At 48.7% G+C, this 20,273-nt stretch overlaps 8 protein-coding genes and 1 non-coding gene across 9 annotated transcripts; 6 read left to right on the forward strand and 3 right to left on the reverse strand.

Annotated features, from left to right (window-relative positions):
• Nucleotides 1-6: 6 nt before the first annotated feature.
• Nucleotides 7-1,942, forward strand: LTR64_003585 (uncharacterized protein; the record flags this gene model as incomplete). Its single annotated transcript, XM_064897940.1, has 2 exons — nucleotides 7-1,812; nucleotides 1,889-1,942. The coding sequence occupies 2 exons, from the start codon at nucleotides 7-9 to the stop codon at nucleotides 1,940-1,942; spliced, it is 1,860 nt and encodes a 619-aa protein (XP_064756890.1).
• Nucleotides 1,943-4,174: 2,232 nt separating this feature from the next.
• On the reverse strand, nucleotides 4,175-5,119 carry LTR64_003586 (uncharacterized protein; the record flags this gene model as incomplete). The annotated part of the gene is made up of 1 exon (XM_064897941.1): nucleotides 4,175-5,119. One exon carries the CDS (start codon nucleotides 5,117-5,119, stop codon nucleotides 4,175-4,177), a length of 945 nt encoding a protein of 314 aa, XP_064756891.1.
• Nucleotides 5,120-6,289: 1,170 nt separating this feature from the next.
• Nucleotides 6,290-10,678, forward strand: LTR64_003587 (uncharacterized protein; the record flags this gene model as incomplete). The annotated part of the gene is made up of 1 exon (XM_064897942.1): nucleotides 6,290-10,678. One exon carries the CDS (start codon nucleotides 6,290-6,292, stop codon nucleotides 10,676-10,678), a length of 4,389 nt encoding a protein of 1,462 aa, XP_064756892.1.
• Nucleotides 10,679-11,097: 419 nt separating this feature from the next.
• On the forward strand, nucleotides 11,098-12,216 carry LTR64_003588 (uncharacterized protein; the record flags this gene model as incomplete). The annotated part of the gene is made up of 1 exon (XM_064897943.1): nucleotides 11,098-12,216. The coding sequence occupies one exon, from the start codon at nucleotides 11,098-11,100 to the stop codon at nucleotides 12,214-12,216; it is 1,119 nt and encodes a 372-aa protein (XP_064756893.1).
• A 963-nt stretch (nucleotides 12,217-13,179) lies between these two features.
• Nucleotides 13,180-13,278, forward strand: LTR64_003589. Its single transcript has one exon. It is a non-coding gene; the product is annotated as a tRNA-His (tRNA).
• Nucleotides 13,279-14,037: 759 nt separating this feature from the next.
• On the forward strand, nucleotides 14,038-15,314 carry LTR64_003590 (uncharacterized protein; the record flags this gene model as incomplete). Its single annotated transcript, XM_064897944.1, has 2 exons — nucleotides 14,038-14,146; nucleotides 14,194-15,314. The coding sequence occupies 2 exons, from the start codon at nucleotides 14,038-14,040 to the stop codon at nucleotides 15,312-15,314; spliced, it is 1,230 nt and encodes a 409-aa protein (XP_064756894.1).
• Nucleotides 15,315-16,020: 706 nt separating this feature from the next.
• LTR64_003591 (uncharacterized protein) lies at nucleotides 16,021-16,326 on the reverse strand (the record flags this gene model as incomplete). The annotated part of the gene is made up of 2 exons (XM_064897945.1): nucleotides 16,021-16,267; nucleotides 16,319-16,326. The coding sequence occupies 2 exons, from the start codon at nucleotides 16,324-16,326 to the stop codon at nucleotides 16,021-16,023; spliced, it is 255 nt and encodes an 84-aa protein (XP_064756895.1).
• Nucleotides 16,327-16,954: 628 nt separating this feature from the next.
• LTR64_003592 (uncharacterized protein) lies at nucleotides 16,955-17,578 on the forward strand (the record flags this gene model as incomplete). Its single annotated transcript, XM_064897946.1, has 1 exon — nucleotides 16,955-17,578. One exon carries the CDS (start codon nucleotides 16,955-16,957, stop codon nucleotides 17,576-17,578), a length of 624 nt encoding a protein of 207 aa, XP_064756896.1.
• A 358-nt stretch (nucleotides 17,579-17,936) lies between these two features.
• On the reverse strand, nucleotides 17,937-20,045 carry LTR64_003593 (uncharacterized protein; the record flags this gene model as incomplete). Its single annotated transcript, XM_064897947.1, has 6 exons — nucleotides 17,937-18,029; nucleotides 18,080-18,153; nucleotides 18,213-18,737; nucleotides 18,785-19,135; nucleotides 19,190-19,672; nucleotides 19,724-20,045. The coding sequence occupies 6 exons, from the start codon at nucleotides 20,043-20,045 to the stop codon at nucleotides 17,937-17,939; spliced, it is 1,848 nt and encodes a 615-aa protein (XP_064756897.1).
• Between the last annotated feature and the right edge of the window lie 228 nt (nucleotides 20,046-20,273).

The raw sequence follows: 20,273 nt of genomic DNA on the forward strand, positions 1-20,273 counted from the left end.
TGCGCTATGCGCTTGATCACTGGACGCGCACACCCGGAATTATGCCTCCTTGCGACACTGATATTGGCTGGTAAAGGTGCTGGCGCGGCTAATGCAGGACCACTTTCTGTGCCATTCGGGCCAGATTACATTGGTTACGATGGTGCCTTCTCTCCCGTACAAATAAGAGCAGGAACTCCGGAACAATATCTCTTGGTCTTTCCAAGTACGACCTCAGCAGAAACCTGGGTCACGGGCCAAACACTATGCGACGGTCCAACTTGCGCCTCATTGAGAGGTGGTATCTTCTATACATCAAACTCGACCACATGGCAACCGTTAGGACAATATGAGCTTGGATATTCGGCGCTGTTCGAGACGACTTCTCAGGGACAATATGGCTTCGACTCTTTGGCGTTGACGGACACAGTTTCTGCCTCCAACCAAATCTTTGCAGTGGTAGATGATGAGCTACACTGGAACGGACAACTAGGTTTGAACGTGCAGGAAACTCGCTTCAACAACAATACTAATTACTTCTCCCTGATATCCACTCTGGTACAGAACAGTTCGGTCGTTCCTAGTCACAGCTATGGCTACACAGCCGGTGCCTCGTATCAGGGTAAAGGCGTACAAGGCTCTTTGACCCTGGGAGGCGTGGATACGAGCAGATTCACTCCAAGCGATGTTTGGTTCACTCTGGCCCCTGGATACATACCCAGCCTTTTCATCAGATCTTTGTTTCTAAACGCAAGTTCATCGTCAGCGAACTGGACATCCAATCCGCTCCAGGTCATGTCACGGTCAGATGCTGCTGCGTTTGTGATAGATACCAGCACACCCTACTTCTGGCTGCCCGAATCTGTATGCGACAGAATTGCTGAGGCACTTAACCTCACGTGGAATCCATCTCTTGAGCTTTACACCTATGATATTACTACCACGCCACAGGATCTTGCTGCAAGGGATTTGGAACTGATCTTTAATGTCGCTGAGTCTCCAGAGTTGACCACTACAAGCATTGATTTGAGGTTGTCCTACAGCGCCTTAAACCTCCAGCTATCTTACCCTTACCCAGGACTCTTTACTACCTACAACGAAACGAGGGTCGACTACTTTCCATTACGGAGAGCGAACAGCACGCAACAATACACCATCGGACGAGCCTTTCTGCAAGAGAATTACCTGACTGTCGATTATGAGAGGAACGTGTTCTCTCTTTCGCGCGCCTTGTTTCCTGACAGCTCGCAGCAACCACAGCTCGCTACGATAACTAGGCCAAAGGGTAGTACTTGGCCCGGACCTCCTGGTTCATCGGGCCTTTCGGGCGGCGCAAAGGCTGGGGTCTCAATAGCTGGACTGTTTACAGCTATCGTTTCAGTCGCTCTGATATGGTGGTATTGCTTCAGGCGGAGGGATCAGAAACGAGGCTCGGTTGATGAAAAATCTCAACGAGCCAGACTTTTGTCAATGTTTTCAAGAAAGTCAACTCAAAAGTCGTCCATGTCAGGGACAAATTCAGCAGCTGAGCTTACAGCCGACAAGTATCATCCGACAGAAATGGTGTCGGACGTCACGAACTCCAGATTCGAGTTGTCCTCAACCACCCCGGCGGAAATGCCAGCAGCTGATGTCGCGCCGAATTTCTTCCAGGAAAGGACTAATGCGCGAATATCGCAACGAAACGACCCGCGATCACCTATCGAACTCACAGAGCCACAATCTATGAGCTCGTTGAGCAAGACAGGTATTGAGGATGACATGAAAGAATTATCAGCTCCGTCGGCTCCTGCATATAGTCCAACAGAAATCAATGAAAGACACAGCGCCAGTGTAAGCCCATACTCAAGGCGACATAGCACCAACCCATTCCAGAGAGGAAGCGACAATGGGATAAGTCCTGTTTCAGGATCCAACACAAACAGCGATAGAGATCGTCTTAGCAATGCGCACCATTCGATGAGTGGCAGCAATTCGAGTCGCTTCCTAGATCCAATATCTCCTCTGCCAGCTGGACGCGGCCATGGTTCGAGTTCATTAATGGCAAGTGCACGAAAGGGTACTCAACGGCCAGGATCGGGCTCGAACGATGATCGCGACAGCGGAACACTATCTTCGAATTTAAGCAACAGGAATGAATCTAGGCGGTCTCCAAGTAGAGATAGCAGATTTCGAGAAGAGCTGGTGGAAAATCCCACCACTCAGAACTTGCGGGCTGGTTAGTCACAAACCAGTCCGAACATTGTTCAGAGCAGCACTTGTCTAGATCAGGTATATGGTAGGGGCTGATAGCTCTGCGCCCATTATGCAAGAGCAAAAACGGAAGCTTGATGCGATATCGTAGATACACGTTTGGCCAGTGGTCCTCAGGGATGAGAATGGTATGATCTATTTACAAGCAGCTTTAGAAGTAGTGGCACTAAGAGTCCGAAACGATGTTTTGAAACCCTGAAACACGAACTCATCATGCCTGTTCTTCAGCTTGAGATGCTCAAGGATGTACTTTTGAACACATTCTTACAGTAATTAGTACCAATACCGCGAGTCTGGGAGGGGCAGGTTGAGCTTACTCAATTGCGATAAAAGGCTACCAGACCCGATGGCCCCTGTACCATTCGAGAAGGTACATCCCTCAATCATCCCGACACCGACACTGCAGTGCTCTGTACACACGGCTCAATACAAACCGAGATTGTGCTGCTCCGCATCATGGCGATTTAGGCCCAATCAATGTTCGTGCTTTTTGCACCTATGTATTCGGGCCTCGAGCTCATCTCGAGTCGGAGCTCATAGAACCCCTCGGATGACGTAATTAGTGCTGTAACGCTCTCCTTCACTTTCCAGTACACAGATGCGAGGCACGATCATGAGCATATAATGCTTGTTTGTGACTTGGTTTGCACCTGAACTTAGATAAGAGAGTTTCTTATCCTCTAGCAATACCACTTCCTCGTTACGTTTCGATTTCTCGGTCTCCTCGAACTTTAGCTTCACTCCTACCCATCGCAAATCAGATTGACCTACACTGAGACCTAAGCTATCTCGGCGGTCGAGCCCTCTTCACGGACGTGCACAACAGCATATTTCAGCTGAGCGACACGTTTCGGAACCAGCCAGACATCGTAATTCTCCGCATAGACGATTATGTCCGTCTCTAATTCTGAGATCAAAGCTGCGCAAGAAAAAGTCGGCGAAGCAGTATTGTCCAAAGCCAGATCTCCTAACGAGCCGTCTTCTGGAGAAGAACCACCTTCTGGTATTCAAGGTCAAGGAACCAGAAGCGCACCGTACGATCAGGTAATACAGGTCGCGCCATGTTCTGGAGTTGTAGAATGCTAATCTTGGTTCGACAGGGCAACCAGCCCGAGCAAAACGCTACTGTAGGCACGGAGGGTACAGGCACCGAGCCACCGTCAGGTCAACAAGGTTCTGGAACAATTAACGAGCCATACGACGGCGGTAACCAACCAGGTACGCTCCGCTTGTCGACAGCATCCCACGTAGACTAATGCTTACTCAGTACAGAGCAACACGATGTCGATAGTCGATCAACTTAGCCGAACGAAGACGAAGGAGGAGATTCAGCAGAAGAAAGACAGGAAACAATCTTTGGCTAGTCCACCTGTGCAGGCCGCGACTACACCAACAAGTTCATACATAACAACGTCCGCAGTTACTTCTGCGCCAGCACCTGTAGCTGCGCCTCCACCTACGAGTGCCCCTACTGTAACAGTAAATGGGGAGCCGGAGGCAAACAGGGGACGGTCGCAGACGAATACCTCAACCACATCTGCTGCACAGAATGCTCCTCCCTCAATGAAAGATATGCCGAAATGTATGTGCTACAACCTAATTGCCTGTTGGGAGAAAGAGAAGTGCTAACTTTTGCAACAGCGACACGCCATATCGAACGCAGCGTATCTCCTGGTCAACTCGATGATGGTACCCACGTCAGATGTAGTGGTGAGAAAGGAGAGTCATACGCACCACCACATGGAATTGGACGGATTAAGGGAAAGTTATTCCATTAAATTACATGCACAGAAACGGTGGCATACTTTGTTCTTGCTAGCTAAATGCCACAAACTTCCTTCCATGGAGTACTTACTACAAATGCCAAGCCCGCAGTACACACTGCATGTTGAGCGACGTCTTCGGGATACTCCCAGTTGGGGGTCGACTGAACTCAAGGACCTCAATAACTAGCCGGCATGACTGCCAGTCGCCCACCATCTGTAACCAGCACATTCCCATTCACGTATGCTCCTGCCCTACTGCATAAGAACAATACTACACCGGTCAGATCTTCCTCGTCGCCACTTCGTGTCGCTGGTATCACGTCCTTTCCCCAGGTACCTTCCACGTTATGCTTCTCTGCCTTACCTTGCGCCTTCATTGTGCCCTCAGTCATCTCACTCAAATAGAGGCCTGGAGCAATAGTATTGGCTCTGATATCGTATGGCACCAAAACTGTCGCCAACTGTTTGGTCAGATGGACGACAGCTGCTTTTGACGGACCATAGGACATGTTTCCGAGAGGCACACGGTTGTATCCACCGATCGAGGATGTAGTGATGATCTGTGGTCTAGGCTTGAACGGCACGTTTGCTGAAGGTGATGGACGAGCTTTGTTCGCCGCGTCTAGAAGAGGCAAGAACGTGGCCACGGTCAAATGAATACCTGTGATATTGACGTGGTAGGTGTTTGTGATATCCTGCTCGTCTGGTGCGAGCATAGCCTCAGCTAGGCCGTTGACCGAGTCGTACGGTTTCTTTGTCTGCGGGTCACTCGTGGCCACACTTGGACCACTAATGCCTGAATTGCAGAACAGAACATCGATTTCGTTAGTGCCATGTTTGCCCGTGATGGCTTCTCTAACACTTGCCAAGGAGGATTTTGAGCTCACGTCGCCAAGAACAGGAATGATGGACTTGGCATACTGCTCGGGCAGTGAATTCTTGGTACGAGTTAATGCTTCTTCTCGACGACCAACGATGAAGATCTTGGAAGCTCCGTTAATAGCAAGTGCACGGGCCATATAGGCGCCCAGGCCACTTCCTCCGCCCGTAATGACCACATTGAGCCCGTTGACACCAAAGAGGTTTCCTGCTTGGAGCCTGCTGATATCTTCAGTGGACATAGTGGTGGGTTTGCTATTTCCAGAGAGACTAAATTAGTAGGATTAGGCTTAGGGTACAGGACTTATTAAAATTGAATGATGTACCACTTCAACTTACCTGTGGTTCGTAAATAAAGACGATGAACAGCAGACAAATGATAGCAGCAAGCACAGAATCCTGGAGAGAAGAGGCAGTAAGCAATAGGTCGTATATCTGAATTACTATAGACCAGCCGGGCATGCTCCGAGGTCGTCATGCGCTGCCTCGCCACACCTGCCAATATTTCCATACTACTTTTCTCCTCCAAGATCATTCTGAAACATAATCGCGAGTACCTTCAGGATGCTTCAAGACCTGTTCACGTCTGATCGACAGCGGCAAAGGCATATGGAAAGTTGAGGCTCAAAAAGGTCCGCCGTTGCCAAGGCATCGACCGTGCTCATGCAGCCGTGGCAGCCTTTTTAGGCGCCTTCGGATTTGACCACACCTCACGTATGCAAGCAAGATGCACAGAACCACTTGTCTTTCGTCATGTTTCCGCAAGCGCGATGGCTTGCGAGATTCTGGACGATGCATTGTAGAATCATTTCCTTCGGGCTGCGTAGCCGAAATTATGAGCGTCGGAGCTTGATGCCTGCTTGTTCTGCTGGCAAAGTGAGCACGAACATTGTACAGTGCTCTCTACATCCCGAACAAATTCAGCAAGAAAGCCAGTACTGTCACAAAGCATTTGCTGACAATTGTTTATGCCACAGAGCCACGTTGACGAAACAGGCTAGCCCTTCATTCAGACAACAAGCCCTAGCTTGGTATACTAAACACAGCCCCTGGAATTCACATTTTGGAGACCGAGATGTTTGCCTGTTTTGATAGCATCTTTCGACGAAAAACCGGCAAGCATCATCGGTAGCGGCAAGGACCTCTATTGAGAGAAAAAGCTTGATGACACCCATCACCAATAGGAAGCTCTCCAGTCGACGCTGCGGCTTTTGGACTTGTTCTAATCTTGGTTCAACTCAAGATCCTAGTTTATTGGCATCGATCGAGGCTGAGCCTGCTTACGCTCGATTTAATGTACTACACTTCCCGGCTACAATGCGATAATCGCATAATTGTCAAGCAGGCGACAACAACAAGCATGCACCGAAGTTAGACGAAATGTACCGTCGACGGGAACTTTTCGATGTATCATGGATAGCGAAACTAACTCCTTGCTGAACGTGCCGATTACTGACGCTGAGCGAAGAGCGCGACTCCAGTCGCGTGGTGAACATTCACGTTCTTTTGTATCCCAACCCCAGAACAATCAGCATGAACGAGATCGCCAGTTCACTCGATTCAGCTCACTGCGACATCCTGGGGAGCGCTACGATGATCCGGAACAGCCCTACCAGAACTACTCGGGCACTACGACAGGATCATCAACGTTACCCAACATCGAGGAGGAAAACCTGATCTTTTCGGAACACGAGGACGATGTACCCATAATTCGACAGACGCGATCATCCACGTTCCCACGTACCAACCAGTCTGAGTATGCGCCTCTTCCAGAACTGCATAACCCTCAGAACCCTAAATCACAGCATTCCCAAGGCTTGCCGCTAAAGTTGTGGCAACCAGTATGGCTTAGGAAACTAACTTTGGCGTTGGTTGCGACTCTGTTGCTTGTTTTGATTGCTGGTCTTGTTGCCACCTGCAATAGGATAGACAGTGACGGCGGATTTCGTGTATCATCTACGACTCAGCATTACGCCTGGACTTATTTACCGACTGTTGTTCTGGTGTTCGTCGTCGCAGTGTGGCGACAGATTGACTTCCACACCAAATCCTTGACACCATGGAAGGCACTCGCCCTTGGCCCAGAAAGTCCTTTCGATAGTATCGTGGTCGACTACATCTCAGATTTCCAATTTGTTTCTTTGCTTGCTGCGTTCAAGCGATTGCATATCCCTGTGGTGATTACGATATCGGGCCTCATCATCTCTCTTGCCGCCACGATTGCAAGTACAGGGCTTTTCTACACAGGACCAAAGGACATCGTAGATAACTTCTCCACAGCTGCTACTTCATCGTTCGACTCGGCACAACTCGATCCTTCCATCCTCAGTATCAGCACTTTCCCGAACAACTCCGTGTATGCCTACACTCAAGTTGTGATCAATGGTCTAGCACCTCAAGTCGGTGTTGCTCCCGGCTTCGCATATCTTATACCAACCTTACAGTCTAGCTCCAGACCTGAGCCTGCGAATGCTACTTTCACTGCGACCGTGGATACGTTTGTGCCCTTGATAACGTGTCGTGCAGCAAATGTAACAGTCAACGGCCAGGCCACAATCGATATAGTCGATCTTCCTTACAACTCAACCGACCAGCCTTTCGGATTGCCGACGAATCTAACATTAACCATCAACGAAGGCGACCTTTGCGCTTCTTATCCGCGACTGAGTTTCTCTGGGCTTGATCCCCTACACTATATTGTGCCTAGTCAGACCCTGGAAACCAGGTCGCAAGAGCTGTTTTGCGATAGTAATCCGAGTGCAGACCCGATCCTCTTGTTGACGATGGTTGAGGTCGCCTATAACCAAGATCTCTTGACTAACGTAACGAGAGAGGAGGGAGGGGATTTGCCTATAGCTCTCACAGCCTCAAGGTCAATCTCGCGGATGGTCAATGTGTTGTGCCAAGCCGATTACACGCTCAGCCAGATCAATGTAACAAACAACATCGCCCTAGAAGGTATTGCAGCCATAACCTTGACGGAACTTCCAGACGCCAAGAACGGCAGTCTGAGTGGCCTTACGTCTGCGAACATCACACAAATATTCAGTCTGATGCTTGAATCTGATCATGGTCTGTTTACGAACACCTTAGATGAGAACGTCATTCGAACCCCAGCCTTCGACCTATTAGCTTGGGCTGCAGGCAGTGGACGTTACGATGACTTGTTCGATGATTCGACCTTGTCAGATGCAGCTCAGCAAATATACATGGGTGCAATGCCTGACTTTGCTTCTAGGAATTTGGTCAGACGTACCGCGACTGAAACAGCTTCGAGTGGACCTCTTGCAGTAACTACGTGGGCAGAAGAGAGGCTATACACAAATTGGGCGCCAGTAATCATTGTGATTACAGGACTAGGAGTTATGTCTCTGCTCACTGTGGCTCTTATCATCCTATTGCCCGAAGATGTGGTCCCAAGAGATCCGAATTCGATCGCAGCTGCCGCCACGACTTTGACTCGAAGCGTTGAGCTAAATCGTTTGCTCAAAAAGCTGCAGTCACCTCGAAATAAAGGCATTGCAGCGGCGTTGAACGGTTACGAGGTTGGCACCGCAATAGCTACTGAGGAAGGGAGTGGCTCTAGAAGCTTCAAGATTCATATCACCGAGGGCCGACCACAACGCGACGTTCAAGAGGTCATACCAAATTCGAAGATGTGGAACCCATTATGGGCGAGCCTTCCGATATTCGTCATTACATTCCTGATCCCGCTTGTCTTGATCGCCGTACTTCAGGTCCTTCAAGACAAATCAGACAAGCATCAAGGCCTAACCACTGTACCTAATGATCGAGGTACTTTGATCGCGTCTCGTTTTGTCCCAGCGATTGTCGCAATACTTGCCGCGGCCTTGATCAACAACCTCGACTTCTATATTGCACTCTTCTCACCATGGGCTATGCTCCATAAAACCAATGCACCTGCGACGCGAAGTATCATGAAGAACGTACTGGGCCATACAGCACCTAGTGCCGCTCTAAATGCAGTCAAGGCACGACAATGGGGTGCTCTTGCAGCTACATTGGCAACCGTTTTTGCAAGCCTACTTACAGTAGTAATATCTGGCTTGTACCTTGTCGAGGATTTCAATACCGAAGGACCGATTAGAAGTCTGTCACGACTGGACAATTTCAATCTCGACCAAATCACATCTTATTCGGTAGACAACGACAATCGTGCAGGAGCTATGCTAAATCTCATTCAGCGCAACTACAGTTTCCCAACTGGCACATACGGTGAATTCGCGTTTCCTCGTGTGTCCCTTCTGCCATTAGATAGTGATATCCCTTCTGGTTCCAAGCTTATTGGTGGTGCTCGAGGGACATTGCCAGGCTTGCGAGGTGATATTACGTGCGAACCTCCAACAAACTACCAGATATCGACTGTTGACGCTGCAGTCCACGTATCTGCTTCGTATGTTCTACCAGAATCATGCCAAGACGGCATCGATACTCAAAACAGTTCGACTTTGACGTTCTCGACGGACTTCACTCCTGCCCAAGGACAAGCAGAATTTGGTGGGAAACAATTTGACCTTCGATTCGGCACAAACTCCACTCAATTTGGACATCTTGGGGAAGCCAATTCGTCGTTGGTTGGAAATAATCCTGCTGTTGGATGTCCTTCGTTGGTCTTTGTTTGGGGAAATTTTGAGCTTGGTAACGACGACCGAAGTGCCGTGAATGTCGCCATATGTTACCAGAAGATACAGAACATCAACTTCAACGTGACCATGCAGCAGAATACGACAGAAATTGCAACGAAACCCTTTCGACCATTTGGTAACGAGAACTCAGCCATAGCTCAACCTAATCCTAATGGTACCACAGATGTGTTCGACTTTCGGATACAGAACAACATTGCTCGGCAGCTAGGGGACTTTGCTGGCTCGAACGTTAACATTGATCCTTTCTTCCAATCCATGATTGTTGGCAGCATTGTAATGGACGTCAACAAATTCCTTGGCAACCGGACTCTAGCGATGATGGCTATCAGTCATACGTATCGAATGTATATGGCTCAAGTTTTCAATGCCATGCTTAGAGAGCCTCTTTCGAACAGAAACGCCACCCTTCAGAGTCGTCAGCAAGCGAATGTGGCTGACCTGCGGACTATAATCACAAGAGCACGACTGGTACAGGACAATATCACCAAAAACATCTTACACGCTTTACTAGCGCTTTCTGCCATTGGCATCATGGTCGGTTACGTTCTGACAAAGATACGGAATGTTCTTCCATGCAACCCCTGCTCCATAGCTGGCATGATGTCACTCTTAGCCGGCAGTGATTTATGCTACTCGCCAGATGATGGTGTATGTGAATGTTGTGGCAAGATTCGTCGTAGCTTCCGCAGTGCAGACGGCCGCATCCAGGTCGAGACCATACATGCTGACGACAACGAGCATGCTGACGAGAAGGTGCAGGTGATACCACCAGAAGCAGAATGGATGGACGACAAAAGCTTTGCACAGATTTTCGAGAGTCGAAAGTATAGTTTGGGTTGGTGGCAACCATCGTCGAAAACAAAGAGATACGGCGTTGACTATGGATCGGTTCCGACTGGTAGCAGAGGGGGAGACTGGTATCTTGGAAGGAGAAGAGACAGTGATAACTTCGAGTCATTTACCGAACAAACACAGCACGAAGGACGTGGTAGGACACGAGCCTTATCAGACGTCAATGAAAGAGGCGCCTATCAACGTGCTGCAGATCCAAGTCCTGGAGTTGAAGCGTTTGAATTGAGGCCTTTGGATCCTCATGGGGATATTGGGCGGGCTCAAAGGTTCGGCGAGGCGTAATTGACTATTGAAGGACAATATCATTGACATTCATTGTTTGATTCCATTGTCCTTGTATCGTTTGATCGTTGATGGTACCTACTGACTAGCTTCAGTGGGTTTGGTTGATAACTTTGCAATAAACGGCCTGGTGATTCCATATTACATTGTCCATGACACGAAGAGTTCACAACACGATACCTGGGCACTATATGGAGAAGAACAGCGCCATGTGCTATCATATACGTATGGCACCTCCTCAGCATTGCCCAGTCACCTGCAACACATCAGCGATCGCTTGCGACGTCGTTGTTTCACCAAGATGCGACGACAAAGCAAAGACAGCATATATGGCTCACATCTAAACCCACTGCAATAACAATTTCTTATTCCTGCCCAGACAACAACTCAGTCCTATTTCGCCAAGCTTAAGAAGCATCATGGATGAAACCTTGCCCAAATACACCATCAGAGATCTAATCACTGACGATGGGGGTGAGGCCCGCGCTGCGCAGACTGTACGTGCCCGCAGAAAAGCCATGGAAGACTCTAAGCATGTGTTCTCAAAGAAGGACATCCTCTTCATTGTCCTGGCTGCTCTCGCCATTCTGTGCTTCGGCGGGTTCATGGTCCCTCTTGCGCCAAAGCTCAGTTCGGGGTCTGATAAACAGCAAGGGGATCACCAGGTTCGAGAACGACATCTGGCAGCGAGATGTGGCCCTACTGAAACACATTGGGCAGCCTATCCGGGTTCGAAGAGTCTCGACACAGTTGCGTCCTCATTAATGGAGGCGACCAAGACCACGACTGTGTTTAGTACTGTAACACTTGTATCGGATCACTTCTCGACCATCACAGTGACGGCGATACTTCCCGATGCGAAATCTGTCATGCCTCAATCCTCTCTTTCACCGGGACCAAGCTTTCCAGTGAACACGACAACCTCTGGGAAGCAGGAAGGACCATCGGACAGCTATATCTGGACGACGCCCACCACAACAGTGTCAAGCACAACCTCTGACACTGCGATTGAACCACCATCCTCGTCGACAGCTCAGTCACCAGTTCCGACTGAAAACGTGCTTACCACAAGTAGTGTCGCGAGCTTCGAAACGGACAAGAAACCCTCGAGCGCGTTCCCAGTCACTGCTTCGTCCATGGAAATTGCCTCGATTCCTGGAGACGCGAGCCTAAGCAAGATAACAACGGTAGAGCCACCCGCTCCAAGCTCCTTTTCCGCATTTTCCATCGAAGCTAACACATCGCCGGAAGAATGCTTGGAAGTCTGGTCAAATACCACCTCCGCTGGGAGTACTATGTCGCCCCTGGAGTCGGCACCTTCCACGCCTACTTCAAGCTCTCTCAGTGACCCGATTGTTCATTCAGTGTCTGCTCCAACAGGTTTGCTAGCTCCACCTTCTACGGTTTACTCGACAGAACTCGTTACTTCGCTATTTCAACCTGATTTCCCTCCTCGATCAACCAGTACGACTATCGTGGTCGTGAAAGAGGGGACCTCCACCGCTCCAATTGTGACTCTTGTAGCCACTAATGGCTAGCGCAAGGACCGCTCAAAGTAGAGTCTACAGCGGGACATCTGCGGCTTCTCAGAGAGGCGCTGATACGAGCGGCTGCGATAAGACGTCATGCACTGGTATGTTTGGAGGTGTAATAGGGCTTGTGTAGATTACTGGGAGGATAACGTTGATATGTTGCTCGCTATCTCGCATCAGTCTCTGTGAATTTTCAGATTATCGGTAGACTCTGTCTGCAGTATACTCTAACTCGGTACCTAGCCTAATGGATTTAAAATGGCTGTATTTCGTGTAAAGCGCGTTTCCAACTTCTTTTCCGTCCTTGATGTACCCGAACCCTGCCCGAACTTTTCGATGTGCAGTTCTTGCACTCATGCTGTATGGAGTGAATTTGGAGAGGTTTTAAGGACAGATATCAGGTCAGGGACTTATGAGGCGACATTGCACAGTTGATTGTGAGGCTTCTTGTTAATTGCTGGCGGGTGCATTTTTAGATCTCGAAGCGCCAGCGTAAAGACGACTGAAAAACGCATGTCCAGTGGTGGTTTCACCGTCTGTTTCTGATGCAAAAGGACATCGAGTACTATCGTTGTGCGTAATGGTGAGTACGCGAAGATTACATTTGACAGGAAGAAGGAGCGTTCGATGCAGGAATACGGGAGGTGGGAGAAACTTCTCCGAGCACTTTTCGCGTCTGAGGCGTGTGTGTTGACACGTTAGACTTCCGTTCAGTCGATTTAAGCTGCATCTTGCATTGGAAACGTTGTTCTACTGGTCACTACACCTTCAAAGTCCAAGCGGCTATCTACTCCTGCCAGAACTGAGTTGGAAACCGTTCGTCCTGCAAGATACGCATTCACGGTATCTACGTCGGAGTAAAGACAATCGACTGGCATCATCGCAAGGGGGTTAGTATGCTACGGCTACGTAATACATATATACCAATGATCGTGCTCAAATCATACGTCGAGATCCATGGGTTTCTCCGGTGTTGTAGTATAGTGGTTAGTACGCTTCGTTGTGGTACAATCGTTCTATCGATAAAGCAACTCCGAAGCATCCCAGGTTCGAATCCTGGCAACGCCAATCCAAGACAATTGGAAATAATGTGTCTTTTTGCTGCATTTTCTTCCAGCTTTTTGGTAATCTTCACCATACCCATTGAAACCTACCCAGTCGATCTGTGTCCTTAGTCGTTAACCTGTAATGCAGCCATATGATGTGAGAAACGAATATTATAAAATGTGCTATCCTCATGATCATAATTCTTCTTTTCAACCAATCGCACAGAAGAACACAAGAAATTGCCTCGATTCACCTCATGACTTATCAAAGACATACAGGTCTCATAAGTATTGATTCCTGTCACCTTTCCCAAGAGAACAACGCCCAAAGCACAAAGTAAGATGCGAATGTGATGATCCTTCATGTATTCCTCCCGTTGCTGGGAAGTCAACATTCTACAAAATTACCGTGTCGCATGCCCATGTTGATCGCAAATGAAGGTAGAAGGTTTTGCCATTTTCTCAGTTCGGAAATCAACGTCGTTCCTCGAGTTGACGAAACTTCCTTGCCTATTGCGTGCTCGCTTCATGAGTCTTGACGATGCGCTACAGCTATTTCGTGTCTATTATTCTGCCAACTTAATGTGCACAAGTCCGTGTGCTGGTGAGAGATTCCTGACTCTCAGGTCATGGGGAATGAGTAAGGTCGTACCAGGCACAGCTAAGACGTGCACGACTATCACACTATACCTCCTGTTGTAAACAATTATTAATCTTCGACTCCATTGTGTCATCTTCGCAACGCGGAAACCCTCCCAACGACACTGTGGCCAAGTACAATATGACGCCAGTCACTACACAAGATAGTGCCCTGTCCAGCGCTATTGCGACATCTGGTGTAAAGCAGCAGGTCGATAAGTCCCTGTTCCCAGATGGCTTCAAGACAACAGGTCAGGAGTCAAGCTGAGAACATTCTCCCCGTCACTCACAGAATCAGGTCAACATCCGCCGATATACGAGCAATTATATCCTTATTCAGTCTTTCCCAAATTTATTGATGTACCCACGAAATGGGAGCCAACAACATATACCGATAATCCGGAACGATGGGTACACCCTTTCTCAGCTTCAGAGATAGAGGAGGTCGGTCATGCCGCCGACAAGGTCATTGCCGAGGGCACATCATTGACAGGTATCACGAAAGACCTCTTCGTATTGCCGGATTTAGCACCAGCGCTTGCCTCGATGCGCAACGAATTATTGAATGGCAAGGGCTTCATACTATACAAGAACTTCCCAATATCAGAATGGGGCAACCACAAATCTGCGATCGCCTACCTGGGTCTTGGTTCTCATCTAGGCTACCCCGTCAGCCAGAATGGCAAAGGTCATATTCTGGGTCATGTTAAAGACCTCGGCGACGATAGCACACAGATTGACAAAGTTCGCATCTACAGAACCAATGCACGACAATTCTTTCATGCTGATGAGTGCGACATTGTCGGATTGTTGTGTATCGCAAGGGCAGAAGAGGGAGGTGAAAGTGATGTCGCTAGCGTTCATCATGTTTGGGATATCTTACAGACGGAACGCCCAGATGTTGCGGAGTTATTGACCAGGCCAATATGGTACTTCGACCGCAAGGGAGAGGTCAGTGTCGGAGAGGAAGAGTACATACGTGGTCCTGTATTCTACCTCGAGACTCCACACCCAGCAGATCCTGGCGGACAAGCAAGAGTCTACTGCAAATGGGACCCCTACAACGTGCGATCTCTAACACGCTTTTCAGACAAGGGCATGATTCCTCCTTTGAGTGCGGAACAAGAAGACGCTATCGCTGTCCTCGAAGACGTCTGCGATCGTGTGAAGCTACACATGGTTTTGGAGGTGGGAGACATCCAGTTCGTGGCGAACAGCCACACTCTGCATGCTAGGACTGCGTATAGAGATCATGCTCCTGAAAGTGGCATGCCTAGGAGACACTTGATGAGGTTGTGGTTGTCAACACCACAGAGCGAAGGTGGTTGGAGACTGCCTTTTTGGGACGCTGATGAGAAGAAACGTGGTGGTGTTCAGGTCGATAATGTGCCTCCTGTTGCAAGACTCGATGCTGATTGACGTTCTTTGAAGTCGTTGCTTGCTATATTGGTGGTGTTTGACAGTGATATTGCTATACAGCACAAGATTGTATAGTCAGTATAGAGATCAACATACACCGCAGAGTTTTAGCTGCCGGGAAGTAGGCCCGATTAGCTGAACTTAGAATGCGAACGCTGGAGAAAGTGTTCCGTATTGTTCGATCATCGTACAGAGTAGGCGTTGCGGACCTCTCTACCACTTCATAACCTGCACATCACTTACACCGTTATTTTAGCACATTACATTACAGTGTACAAACATCAAACATCGCACATGTGGCACGCCAAAGCTAGATGCTGATCGAAATGAGGGTAGAGTTCGCAAATTTCTTGGACTTGTGTTCGCTGACTTGTGTATTTCCGCACTATCTTGAATGAGGGCAGGCCATATCCACTTCCGGGCAGGAGGCTGAACACCAAGCCATGGCTTGTACTTATCCAGCTAGCCTCTGGGATTTTGACATAAAGCGCCAGCGATTTACTTCCGATTCATCCACCAGAGCTCGCGTCCTCCCAGTTTCAAGGACATTCGAATATCATAATGTGCCGCCTCGTTAATCCATCTGCCTCCCTTGAATTCTCCAGCTAAAGAATGCCTGTCGGATGCTTTGTTAGCAAGTGCGGCCTCGACTCATAGCTGGGCCAGCTAGCTCATAATACCTATAGCGATATCGCCTATGGTTTGGTTAGTGTGAAAGGACTACAGATATGTACGCAAGCTTGCCTTTGATTCGGGCAGTGATCTGAATGTCAATTTCGAGAGCGATCTTGATGTGTATCTTGAGACTGCCAGCAACATCTTCGGCAGCCTTCTTGTCGAGCTGTAGTGGTGGCTTGCTGCCAAGTAGTCCAGCAGTGTCTGGAAGAGCACCACTATTGTTGTTCTGTCCCTCAGATGTGTTTTGCTGAGGTGTAGTCTCCTCTTCGTCTCCTCTAAGTTAGGGTCAATGGGGTAGTTTCTGTGATGACATACTCTGTACTTACGCAGCCATGGTGATGGTCGTAGCAAAAGTTCAGTAAGGTATCGTAGAAGGAACGAATGAAGGCTTAGACAGATGGTGAGTAAGGAAGTCGTGCAGCGAGCAAGAACGATTGTGCAACTTACGTGGTGAGAGCAACCCTTCCCAATCCAAGCTTAGCAACTGAGGAGAGCAGGAGAGCAGGGTAGTTGCCTGACTCTGGCAGATCGACAGTATTTATTAATTGTGGTAGTTGTAAAGGAAAGAGCTTCTGGGTTGGTAGTGTGAAGTCAAGCAGTTCTACCGTTATGATGTAGTGCCAATTACTGGGCATCATCCATGCGTGCCGATCTTAGATATGGCAGGGGCAGAGGTCCACACCAGCTGCAGCACAAACAGCTTGTGCAGCACTGTACCCATTCATGTATCAGAACCGAGTTATTGTCTCTATGCGTTGTCCAAAGGTGGAAAAGTTGATGTCGGAATCACCTTTTGTACATCCTACTCGAGGATTCGACAGCAACTAACGATTTTCGGTTCCTGCAGCTCTCTATATCATCCTGCTTCCAGGAACAGAGCACATTCAAACGTCGACAACCTGTGTGGTATAGAGCACATTCTAAGCTGGAACTTTGTAACCGCCCTGTACCCTCGGCGCAATATGGTCTTCGGCATTCTATCACTCGCTGCTACTGTCCCACTTCTAGCGACATCTACAGTACAACTTCAGCAAACAGCACAAGAAACCAAAGATGGCAACGGATCGAACATCGGCTCGACAAAGACCAACAAGTGCCATTTGAACGTGGTACCTTCTCCACGCGAAAGAAGTGATGTCAAAAGTGCTCTCAAGGACAGAAGGCTGATTCTCAAGGATGGGTTCGTGAAACTTAGCGCTCAAGCTGAGAAGGACTCTCCGTTTCATCCAGTCACAGCCTATTTTCTACCATTTCCAAATGCCAGCTACGATGGCCTCGTCACTACCATTGATGCCATGAACATGTTGAACTGGTTGTACATCGACAGTACATCTTATCGCGTTACATATGGTACAAGAGCTCAAACTGAGAATCACTTGACGGGACCGATGGGATTGACCTTGATGGCAGATGGGTCATCGAAGGTAACCATGGACGGATGGGACGGCTACATGGCTGTAGAGGGTGAAGATGGCGAATGGTCTTTGTACTTCGATAAGGACTCAAATGGTCTAGCTGGCAAGATTGATGAAAACAAAACTAAACGTACAGCTCAAATAGAGCTTCATCGCGATATGCTGGAGTAAACCACTGTGCTGCAGAGCAGCAGAGAAGGACATTGCATCACGCTATCCTTGAGCAAAACACGCTATACTCACGCTAGTGAAGACGCGATCTGACATCGAAACTGCTTCTCTGGAGTTCTGCAGTCAATATGCTGTATGCTGTCGAGGACAGCCCATTGTCTTAGGGACTGGCATCCTGACGTCGGCTTCGCACACAGGTAGTCCATAGTGACTGCTTCTGGTCGGTCGATGGAGGGTCACTGAATACAGTCGTTCGTGCCAGCGATGGACCTACTTGAGTATTCTGCTGACTGGTCGCTGCAATATTAGTGCTACACGATATGCATTCCGGGCTTATGACAGGTATGGAAACTGTGTTCTATGTAACCTCCTCTGCCTCGTCTAGTCTTCGACTGTCCATCGGAGGAAAATGCGCAAACAAAAGGACACCAAATCCGACGATAGCCACGGCCTAGAGTCGATAGTTAGCATAACACTCAAGCATAGTGAAGTCTGACCTACAGCATTACACGTGAAGACAAGCTCTGGTCTTCCGATCGAAGCGAATCCTGCGAAAACGACACCAAAGACGAAAGCTGGAGAAAAAAGAAAGTCAGCTGAGACGGCTCTGGTAGCTCGAAAGCATATCACTTACTAGTTGACAACCTTGCCATGTTTTCCACAAGACTCACACCAGCCAAGGCATCGGTCCTCTCCGCACTGCTTGCTGAGCTTCCTACCATTTGTAATATTGTTCCTTTGGCTGCAGATCCGGTCCCAGCAGCGAATGGTAGGATTGCAGCCACCAGATACATCTGCCAGTCTTTGTGCACGAACGTGCAAAGTAATGTCAATAACCCATCTGCAACTAAGGAGAAGCGTGTATAGGTGAGGTCGAATGTGAAGGCATCTTGCTTATGTTTAACGTTAGCGTCAGGTCGCTCACCAGCTGGATCTGTGTTTTGAAGCAGCGGCTGTCTCTCTGCGTTCTCCACTGTCCTTCGAGTTTCCTCCTCTCGTCTCGACGTCCATCTGCGTCCAACCGCAATGAGCTTCGGAAAAGCAAAAGTCAAAAAGACACCACGAAGCATAGAATAGGTGAAGATGAGCCAACCATTCTGTTTGGTGCCGAACGAGAACACGTCGGTTGCATAAAGTTGGAGAAGTGTCGGAAGATATCCTAGACCCAATGTGAGCGCAAATAATGAGGATATCGGGACCACCTACCTGTTGCTAGAATACCCAAGAACACTCCCCAAGCAAGCAGGAAAGCACCATACTCATTTCGGATGCTGCCATCTCTGGAAATGTACTTCCTTGGTGCAAACACGGCCAATGGACTGAGGAACTGGGTCAATAAACGTCGCCACTTTCCGCCTGTGGAGCTCGAATCCTTCACTGATCCCCTGCTCGGTGCAATATACGGCAGGCAGAGGGCGACATAAACGCAGCTCAGCATGAAAAGCACCAACGTGAGTCGAAATGGGGCTCGAATACCGAAAGTTTCAGCCACGACGCCACCAAGAAGAAAGCCCACAGCAGACCCGAACATCAGACTGCCAGTTAGTCTGCCGAGAGCTAAAGAAATTGAGTTAGCAGGGGTAAAATTCAAACCCGAGCTGGTCGACTTACCTGCTGTTCTAGCTTCATACTCAACGATCTCAGTCATGAAAGAATTTAAACAGAGTAAATAGCCGCTTGGCCCGCCTACAACGGTCAATACTTGCGAACATTGGATGATAATGATGCCAGTGCTGCCCCACACCTCAACACCAACATTTTGAACGAGCAGTCGCAGTGCTGGAAAGAAGAGTTGCACGAGTAGAGTTGACTTTACACCGATACGCTTGATCAGGGCGCCCGCCAGGAACAGGTTGATCAAGCCGAACACAGTCGTGCTCGCACCTAGCAAGGAGATTGAGAGCGCGGTCGACGACTCGATAGGATGGATGGAGCATCTATCGTCTTTGGTCATGCGAGGTGAGACGGGCACACCTCTTGACCAAAACGTCAACAACACTGAGCCATCCAGCACATAGGCTATTGCTGGCGGCGCAGAATGCTGTTTATAGTATGCATCGCAGGTCATCAAGCGGAATACATACAGCAATGGGACTACAAGTCTTTAGCAAGTCTTCAACAACAGCTGTGTGGGGACAATCTTACCCTGAGTCACTCCAAAGCTCAGACTCGCTATGAATGAGCATAACAGTACCAAGTATCTCTGCCGAGCTGGCCATTTCTTCGTCGTTTCGACGGGTGTCTCATTAGTCACGACATCTGGTTTGACTTCATTCGAGTCCTCCAGCCGTAATGGAATCACAATGCTCTCTACAACGGCAGGTTCTGGAGACCTAGTCCGCGCAAGTGTGAGGTCTTCATCGTCCTCCCGATAATTGTCCTCATAGCGTGGACTTCGTGAAATTGATGAATGTTGTCGTTCGACGGTAGCTCTAGGATTGCTGCTGGCGTCTGGGGTCATCCTCATGGCAAGGCTTGATTTTCCATAGGTTATTTCCAAAACTCCACAAATCTATGACGTGGAGTATGTAAAGTACAACTAAATTATGCCAGGGTTTGGCAGACGATGGTATTGTACTGCTAGAGGATTGGCAAAGTATCAGCGCATAAAAAACAACATGATGAAACAACTATATATGTCCTAATCGGCAACGTTCTGAAGGACTAGTATATCCCAGAGTTTGCATCTTATCGT

This window comes from Lithohypha guttulata (assembly GCF_036872675.1).
Source record: "Lithohypha guttulata strain CCFEE 5908 chromosome Unknown scaffold_2, whole genome shotgun sequence".
In the NCBI taxonomy this organism is placed as follows: Eukaryota; Fungi; Ascomycota; class Eurotiomycetes; order Chaetothyriales; family Trichomeriaceae; genus Lithohypha; species Lithohypha guttulata.